The sequence below is a fragment of the Nannospalax galili genome, unplaced genomic scaffold (genome assembly GCF_000622305.1).
Source record: "Nannospalax galili isolate Female #2095 unplaced genomic scaffold, S.galili_v1.0 scaffold37, whole genome shotgun sequence".
NCBI lineage: Eukaryota > Metazoa > Chordata > Mammalia > Rodentia > Spalacidae > Nannospalax > Nannospalax galili.
The window spans coordinates 2,693,669-2,703,311 of NW_008339765.1; the positions used below are offsets into that span (position 1 = coordinate 2,693,669).

Here is a 9,643-nt window from a genome sequence, read left to right on the forward strand (position 1 = left end):
TATATATATATCCATGCATGTACTGCTCAAAGAGGTCAGAAGGGGGTGTCAGATTCCCCTGAGCCATTTCTCCAGCCTTCCCTTTTTCAAAGAACCCCAAGAGTATGTATGTTCCAGGTGTGGTGTGAATGGACAAGCTCATATTCCATCTTCCTGCTCCCCAAATCCATTTAATATATTGTCCTTGGAAAGAGGACCAATCAGGTATTAAACTGGTAAGAACAGGCAGTATGCATGATCTTAGGCAAAAGGCCTAGCAATTACAGGTTTGTGTGCGCATGAGTGTGTGTGTGTGTGTGTGCCTGTGTGTGTGCAGGAGTTTACATGCAGAGGCCAGAACAGCACATCAGGTGCCCTGTTCTATCACTCTGTACCTTATTCCCTTGAGAAAGAGCCTCTTATTGAACCCAGACCTAGTGATCCTTCTACCTCTGCCCTCCACTGTGCTGGGATTACAAATTTGCACAAGTCCAAGTCCAGCTTTTTACATGAGTGATAGTGATCTGAACTGAAGTCCTTAAGCTTACACAGCAAAGTTCTCTTTTCTTTTTCTTTTTGATCTTTTTTTAAGACAGGGTCTCCCTGTAGCCCCAGCTGGCTGGCCTGGACTCACTGACCAGTCTGGCCTCGATCTCACAGTGATCCCTCTGCTGGGATTAAAGGCATGCACCATCAGGCAGGGGGCTACAGAAAGTACTCTGACCTACAGAACCATCTCTCCAGCCCCAGAGATAGGTTTTTTTAGTGATTGGAAGTGTTTGATGCTAATAAAATGGACACAAAATGTTCATTTTATTGCTTTTAGTCACTACAATATGTAGACTAATCTTAAAAGATAAGGGATGAACTACACTGTGACTATATGAACAAGAAAATTTTATTTCTTTGCATCATTTGACCAAGATGTTAACAATGCTTTTGTGGTAGACAATTCTGGTTACATTACAGAACCCTTAAGTCTTGTGTTTGTTTTCTAAATATGTCAGGATACTGGCCAACCTTTCTTATGGGAGCTCCAAGATAGTTAAAAACAAAAGGTACCAACATTATCCCCTCCTTTTTTGGATGAGGAAAGTGAGGGCCAGAGAGGTAACTTGGCCTAGCTTGTAACTGCAAGAGCAGGGGGCAAAAATATTCCAGGAATTCGAAGCGTGCCAAGCCACTCTGCCTGTCTTTTCTGGAAAGGGATTCCAAAAGTTTGGTGCACTTTGGAGAAAACAGCTGTCAGCTTTCTATCCAGGGCGGGGCAGGAAGGATGCCTGGCGGCGTCCCCTAGGCTTGGCTGTTTCCTAGACACCCACGCCTGCTTTCCCCTGCTCCACTTCCATCTCCTCTGGCAGTGTCCTGCCCCGCGCTAGAGTCCACATTAGGCCTCCATCACCCTAGAGATGCGTCCTTACTGGGGCCGCAGTAACATAAATGACGCGTCTGCTGTTCTGGGCGAGGCCCCGAGGCTCCCAGGGCGGAGCGGGTGGGGGAAAGCCTGGTTGGCTGTCTGGGGGCGGGGCCTGGCCGGTTGACACGCAGAGGGCGGGCTTGGGTTCTTCAGGCTGAGGCCCGGGGCTGGCCAGGGGCGGGGCCTGGTTAGTTGGTCGGGGGCGGGGCCTAGCTGGTTGGCCATACAGGGGTGAGGCCTAGCTGCTGGTTGGCCGCTCGTGGGCGGGGCCTGAATGGGTGACTTGGCGGGGGCGGAGCCTGGCGGGCTGACCGGTCGCGTCCATTCCGGGGCAGAAAAAGTTTGGTTCCCAGCCCTTTCCCCCGTGCGCGGCGCAGGCTGATTCTCCCGGCGCGGGGCCGGCAGAGCGGGCACGCTGGGCTTTGTGCTCGGAGGCGGGGCGGGGCCGGGGCCGCAAGCTGGGCCTCCGCGGCTGTCGCTGCCCGCGAGGTCCGGTAGCCTGGGTCACTCCCCTCTGTCCGCGGCCGAGTACTGGCTTGACAGACAGCTGCGGCCTGCGCTGAGGCGCGACGCGGCTTCCGAGGTTGGGCCTCTGGCGCGGCGCGATGCGGGACTCCGTGCGGGCGGTCTGAGGCGGCGGCGCTGTGCCGCGGGCCCGGCCGGGGCCGCTCATGGTGCCGCCACAACGCCATCGCCGGGCAGGAAGGCCAGGTAGGTGAGGGCGGGAGTCCGTGGCCTCGGGAGGCGACACCGGTGCATTTTCCCCCTCGGGAGGCAGCACAGCTGCGTTTTCCTCCGCTTTCCCGCTCCCGAAGCAGGCTTCCTGGTTCCAGCTGCTCGCCGCCGTCCTGGGGCTGTAGTGACAGGGCGGGTGGGAGCTGGGAAGACCCTCGTCCTCACGTGAGGGAGTGGAACCTGGCACACCACTTCCCGTCAGAGGGCCGAATCCCCGGGAGAAAAGACCTTGAGGTGCAGGCTGCCCCCGGGGCTGGAGTCCTGGAGGGAGGAGCAGCCGAGTCCAGTCGTGTCTGTGACACTTGAGGAGCCATCTTCCCACAGTTAGCGACTCTTACATGGCCATATGTTGAATGCTGTCCTTTTAACTCCAGGTGCTGAGGACCTGGCTCTCTGAGTCTAGTTTTTGTTGTTTTAGACAGGGGCTCGCTTTGTAACCGAGGATAACCTTGAACATCTGATCCTCCTGTCTCCATCTCCAGGCTGGCGGCGGGGCGGTCACAGGATAGGCCTGTACCACCCCATCTGGTTTATGCAGTGTGGGGACTGAAGCAAGTGCATGCTAGGCAAACACTAGCCACTAAACTGAACTCCGACCCCAGGCTGTCTTTTGTTTTTGTTTATGTTTTGTTTTGTTTTGTTTGAGACTGGGTCTCCCTGTAGCCCCCAACTGGCCTGGAATTAGCTGTGTAGACCAGGCTGGCCTTGAACTCATGAGATCCACCTGCCTCTGCCTCCTGAGAGCTGGGATTAAAGGCGTGCAACACCACGCCTGGCTGTTGTTGTTTTCAGATAGGATCTTTTGTAGTCCAGGCTGGCCTCAAACTCACTATACTGACTGGCCTTGAACCTCGGATTCTCCTACCCCCATTCCCCTACTTCCCAAGGGCTAAGATTACAGTCTTGTGCCCCCATGCCCTGGTTATAAGGTGCTGGGAACGGAACCCAGGGCCTCAGACATGCTAGGTAAGCACTCTATTAGTCAAGCCACTCCCCAGCTCTCTGAGTAAAATCTTAAGTGTACAATGGATAGCATAAAACTTGAGAGCAAAGTGTGGCTTCTATTTAACACATGTTGGTGGTCTTTCAGATTGAAGATGAGGAAGAGTGAAAAAGATGTGGTGAACTTGCTACTGTTGACATTTTCCTAAGCTCATTTCTGTGGTGGTGTTTTAGGTGGGCTGAGTTCTTCACTTCCATTTCGACTGATATCTGCCAGTTTTGCTGACATTGCATTTGAGGATCTAAGAGAGGCCCTGACAACAAGGTACATTACATTTCATTGTGAGCATGTGCTGAATCCAGGCCTTTATGTAAACCCTTTTTCAGAACGTTATATGGTTCTTTTTCTAAAATTGACTCTAATGAGGTCTCTATTTTCTAAAATAACAGACTGCAAATGGTTTGTGTATTTATCATGAACCGCATGAATTCCCAGAACAGTGGCTTCAGTCAGCGCAGGCGAATGGCCCTGGGGATAGTGATTCTCCTGCTGGTTGATGTGATTTGGGTGGCGTCCTCTGAACTCACCTCGGTATGTACTTCCTCATCAACGATGTTGCATTATGATAGCAGAACTAATGTTAACCTGTAGCATTTTGCCAGTGATGTTGTGTTAATGATGACAGAATTCCTGTTAACCTATAGTATCTCTCGTCATACTGCCTCACACTTAAAGCAGTACGTTAAATATTGTTGAATTATTTGTTTTCCTTGACTTAATTAGTGTCATTTAAGGTTAAAACTGAGATACTATTTGTTGTTTCCTGCAATTAAAAAAAAGTGTGTGTGTGTGTGTGTGTGTGTGTGTGTGTGCGCGCGCGCGCCTGCATGTATGTATGGACATGTGCGCAGGTATCTACAGAGGCTGGAGTTAGCTACAGGTGGTTGTGAACCATCCAACATAGGTAGTGGGAACCAAACTCTGGTCCTCTGCAAGAGCAATAAGCACTGCTAACCACTCAGCCATCTCTCCAGCCCTATCTGCAGTGTTCTTGTATCTTATAGAGAGCATTACTCAGAATATTCATGCTTTTTCACCATGTAAAGGTAGTTCTCTTTTATTCTAAATTGGATTTATTTCTCCATAAATGCTGTTTTGTAGTGAACACATATTTAGGAGCAAACAGTCTTTTACTGTCTGGTAAAAAGTAAGGATACTTTGGGTCTGGGCATGTAGCTTAGGCGAGTGCTTGCCTAGCATGCAGGACCCCAGCAACACCACACAAAAGATAAATTTAAAAAAGAAAGCGTGCTTTTGGACAAATGCATATGAGACATCAGGTTTTTCATGTACAGGTCACAGTTATCCATGTACATGCATTGGTGCATCCACACTTATTTATTTGCTGACTCAAATGAGGTGCACAGTGTATAATGCTTGGCTTCAGTTAAGTTTTACAGTAATTGATGACTTGTTGGTAGTAGTGTGGTAATTTGAGAGTTCACAAGCTAGTTTTACTTTCTATTTGTATACTTAATTCTGATGGAAAATGAATCCTGTAAGAAGGCAGAAACTTATTCATTATAATTTTATTTACTTAGTGTCTCAGTGTGTGTACAGACCATAGCTCTTGTGTGGAGGTCAGAGGACAACTTTTGTTCTTCCCTTTTATTTTTTAAAATATTTTATTTGTTATTTACATGTATGAGTGTTACTGCCTGCATGTATGTAAGTGTACCTGTCTTGTGTAATGCCCACGGAGGTCAGAAGACGGCATCAGATCCTTTGGAACTGGAGTTTCAGACAGTTGTTAACCCCCTGTGTGGGTGCTGGGAATTGAACCTGAGTCCTATGCAAGAGCATCTGGTGCTCTTAACTGCTGAACCATCTCTTCAGCTCAGTTCTTCTCTTTTACCAACTGGGTCCTGGGGCTCAAACTCAGGTTGTTAGGCTTGGCAGCAAGCGCCTTTGCCCACTGAGGCATCTTGCTGGCCTAACAGCAACTTTTATTTTCATAATTAATTATATATAAATTATATATTGCCATCGAATTAAGCTCTGGAACACTACAGGCCATTTGTTTTTGCTTGAAAAACTCTTCTGTGATCTGTTAGATGAACATTTTGTAGTTTTGCTTTAGAGAAATTTCCTTAATGTTGACAGGGTATTAAATCTCACTTTTAAATTTTGTAATATTAAGTGAATTTATTTTTCAGGTAGAAAGGTTTAGAACAAGGAACTACTAGATTAAAATATAATTGAACAATTCATGTCTACAGGTTTTTAAAAAATTTTTTAATTTATTTTATGTGTATGAGTGTATTGCCTGCATGTATTTGAGTGCACCTGTGTGTAATGCAATGCTGCGGAGGTCAGAAGAGGGCATCAGATTCCTCTGGAACTGGAGTTAAGGACAGTTCATAGCTGCCATGTGGGTGCTGGGAATCAAACCCAGTCCTCTGCAAGAACAGTCAGTGCTCTTAACCACTGAGCCTTCTCTCCAGCCCCCATGTCTATAGGTTTTAAAAAAATCCAACCAACTTGCTTCTGATAATTATTTCACAGTTCATGCATTTATCAAAATACTATATTGTACACAGTAAATGTATTTCAGGGTGTGTTTTGATTTGTTTAATTAGTTGGTTTTTAATATTTTAAGGCAGGTTCTAATGGCTTAGGTTGGTCTGGAACTCACTAGGTCTCCTAGGCAATGTCCTTCTAAATTCTGGAATTATAGGTGTATACCACTGGGCCCAGCTATAGTTTTTACTTATATACCTCAGCAAAGCTAGAAACCATATTTTTAAGTAAAATCAAGAGAATATTTTATAATTTCGTTATCTCAGAGTTGTAATAGGCCTAAATCTTCAGCCTGCTAAACACATCAGACTTTTGAGATAAATTCCCCGCTACTATTTGGTTTTCCTGAAACACAGGTCATATGCACCTGTGTATTACTCTAGGGTTATTTCCCCCTTCTTTTTACTTTAGAGTAGTATTGCCTAGCAACTTCCAGTGGGAACCACAGAGAGTCTTTTTTATAGCATCATTGTAATTCATGAGTTTTTACATATGTTATATATTTCATAGCTACCTTGGACTATTGGAATCACTATGTTTTAATGCTTAAACCTTCCTAACTTTCTTTTTAAAAATATTTTTGTATTGAATTTTTGTGCATTTCATGCAGAATATCTCAATCCTCTTTGTACCCCCTTCTCTGCTGACCCCCCTCCCATATTCCCCCCCCCCAAGTGAAATTCATACATTCTGTCATTTGTGTTAAGGTACTGTCCCCAGTTGTCCCTCAGTGCAAGTTCATCCACTGAGGTCTAGTCAGCCTTTCTAGAATCCCTCCTTTTAAGATCAATTCTCTCTCACCCAGCAGTAATCAGCTACCAGTAATGCTTTGACTGAGATTGGGGCCTGCTGTCCATTTCCATAGTTCTGTGCTGGGTTTTTGTCTGCTTCGGTTTGCATGGGTCTTGTGGATGCTGACACCATTGCTATAGATTCATATGGGAAGAGTCCCAGGAGCCTGTAGGACTCTATTTCCATATGGTTATACACCGCCTCCCTGGCTCTTACAACCTCCCCTCCCCTGTGTCTTCTGCAATGGTCCTTGAGCCCTGGGCAGGTGGATTTTAATATAGGAGACCTGTCTAAAGACCTACACTCCGTAAATTTAAGGTTTCATATTTCACACATAGTAAGAAATTACATTTGTCTAAGGATTGACAGCCTTGGGTTTTCTCTAAGATCTATGACCTCTTCAGCTGTGTGTATTTGGCTAGGTTTACACACTTGAGTTTCCTCGCATTGAGTGAACTTTAAGTCCAATTAGGTAGCTGTTGATTACCCCCAAGTTAAAAGTGGCATTATTGCACCAATGTCATTTGTTGTGCTAGTCATTGATTGTGTTAAACTGTCCTAACTTTCATTACATCAAGCCTCTTCTGGTTGGTTCTGAGATCCTTCTCATATGACTGCAGCTTTAGATATCTCATTTGCCTTCTGGCTCCAGACTCTCTAGGCTCATCTTGTACATTTCCTGCCCCATCTCTGAATTTTGGCCATTGCCTCTAAGAACTATGATTTTTTTTGGGGGGGGGCTCTTTTTGAGACAGGGTCTCCCTACAGCCTCAGCTAGCCTGGCACTCACTTTGTAGGCCAGGCTGGCTTTGAACTCATAAAGATCCACCTGCCGCTGCCTCCCAAGTGCTGCGACTAAAGGCATGTGCTACACGCCTGGCCAAGAACTATGATTTCTTTTAGTGCAAAATGGTCCAGGCTGCCATCTAGACCCTGAGGTTGCTTTTTTTCTCCTCACTTGTCATCTTTCTAGGCACTTTCCAGTGAATGTAACTAGGTTTTTGTTGTTGCTTCTTAGGTGACAAAACAGAATATGCTATTTTCACACAATCTAAAAGAAACTTAAAGTTTTTTTATATAAGTTCTTAATAACATTGAAATTCCTATGATATTCTTCATATGCTCTTCTGCTTCATTGCCTTTTAAAAATGCTGTTTCCTCTGCATAGGCTGACTTTTCTTCAGCCATTGCACACAGCTCAAGAATAGCTCCTTGAAAGCCAGGCATGGTAGTGGTGGTATACACTTGTAATTTCAGCACTGGTGAAGCAGAGATTGGCTACTTCCTGGGGCTTACTGGCCAGCCAGCCTAGCTTACTGAATTCCAGGCTAGTGAGAGACCATGCCTCAAAAAAAGTGGATAGGCAGCTGGAGAGAAGGCTCAGTGAGCACTGGCTGCTCATATAGAGGACCCAAGTTCAGTTCCCAGCACCCATGTGGTGGCTAACAATCATTCTTAACTCCAGTTCCATGGAATCAACATGCCCTCTTCTGGCTTCTGTAAACATTGTACACACAGGTACACTTACGTACATGAAGCTAAAACACTCATACATATAAAATAAAAATAAATAAATAAATTTAAAATGTGGGTGGCTTTTGAAGTTGTCTTCTAGCCTTCACATGCATGTGCACACATGTACATGTGAACGCACAAACACATGTGCACTCTTATGCATGTACATGTGGAAAATAGCCTCTTGGGAAACTTCTGTGCCTTCCACTTGTTCTTTATCTTTTTGGTGTGTTCACATTTCTTCGTCTGTGTCTCCTCTATTAGACTGTAAGTTCCTCAGGGTCAGGAAAACCTACCTTATTTTTCTTTAACTTATAATACAGATACTTTTGCGTGGTAGGCCTTTGGTAGATGTTGAGGAAAAAAATATTGTTGAAGATTGTTGCTGCTTTATTTGACAATATTATCTTTTCTATGCAAGGCACTACTTAGACTTAAAGATGACAGATGGAGCTGGGCAGTAAGGTTTTAAATTGTCTCACGGCTGTCCATGTAACCTTCTCTTCTGCAGTATGTTTTCACTCAGTACAACAAGCCATTCTTCAGCACCTTTGCCAAAACATCTATGTTTGTTCTGTACCTTTTGGGCTTCATTATTTGGAAGCCATGGAGGCAACAGTGTACGAGAGGATTTCGAGGAAAGCCTGCTGCTTTTGTAAGTTTTTAAGTTTGTTTTTTGGGGAAGAGTATCTTTTTTTTCAGTTCATGATGTATTCATTTCTTTAAGGATAGTTGTATTTTTAATTTGTTCATTTGAGAAATAGTAGAATACAAGAAAAACCTAATTGTGTGGAAAATGTTAATTAGATTCTCTTTTTTAAAAAGATTTATTCTTTATTTTTATTCCTCTGTGTGTGTTTGTGCATGTCTGTGTTTTTGAGTGTCTGCTATATGTACTGGTGTTCCTGGGGGCTGAAAAAGCATCAGCTCTCTTGGAGCTGGAGTTACAGGTGGATATGAGCTGCCACGTGGTTGCTAGACACTGAACTCAGGCCCTCTGCAAAAGCAATAAGTGCTCTTAACCACTGAGCAATCTCTCTAGTGCCTTGACCATTTTTTAAAAAATTTCTAATAACTACCTGTTTAGAAGAGGCATTTCACTACAGATTTAACATATTCAGTGACACACTCCAGAGCAGGAATACATCTCTTTCACAAGTGGGTGCAAGTTTCTTAAAAATTTCTAATAACTTCCTGTTTAGAAGAGGCATTTCACTACAGATTTAACATATTCAGTAACACACTCCAGAGCAGGAATACATCTCTTTCACAAGTGGGTGCAAGTTTCTAGATTCACAGTTGAGTTAATACAGTATTGAACTCAGTGTAAGCCCTTGTAAGACATAAAATTGAATGAGTTTTTTAACCTTTAAAAAAGATCTCCATTTCATTTTAGAATATATTGTTCCTTACAGACAGACTCATTGTTTTTGCTACTAACACTGAGATGATGGCGGATGCATCTCTAATCTGTATGTATCTGATTATTACTAGTCATAATCGGTTGCACTTGTGTCCTTGGTGCCTGTGTATGTCTATAAAATCATCATGTAGATTTCAATGATAATGTTTATCACCTCTACTAATTAACATGATATAACTTTCCATGCTTCTTCCTCAAATATAATACATTTTTTGAAATTTGTTTATTGTGTGTGTGTTTGTGTGTGTGTGTACGTATC

The 9,643-nt window shown here is 44.2% G+C and overlaps 1 protein-coding gene and 1 pseudogene across 4 annotated transcripts in view; one reads left to right on the top strand and one right to left on the bottom strand.

The window, feature by feature from the left end:
* Positions 1–106: 106 nt before the first annotated feature.
* LOC115070626 lies at positions 107–264 on the bottom strand (annotated as a pseudogene).
* Positions 265–1,831: 1,567 nt separating this feature from the next.
* The window catches only part of Slc35f5 (solute carrier family 35 member F5), a 36,332-nt gene continuing 28,520 nt past the window's right edge, over positions 1,832–9,643 (top strand). For 2 of the 4 annotated variants that reach the window (XM_008834548.2, XM_029564247.1), the window contains exons 1-4: positions 1,832–2,107; positions 3,308–3,398; positions 3,524–3,665; positions 8,473–8,616. In XM_008834548.2, the coding sequence (XP_008832770.1) occupies positions 2,068–2,107; positions 3,308–3,398; positions 3,524–3,665; positions 8,473–8,616 (417 nt within the window). In that variant the 5' untranslated portion in view covers positions 1,832–2,067. The remainder of the gene's footprint in view (positions 2,108–3,307; positions 3,399–3,523; positions 3,666–8,472; positions 8,617–9,643) is intronic. The other 2 variants (XM_029564248.1, XM_017798548.2) reach the window with 1 other exon arrangement.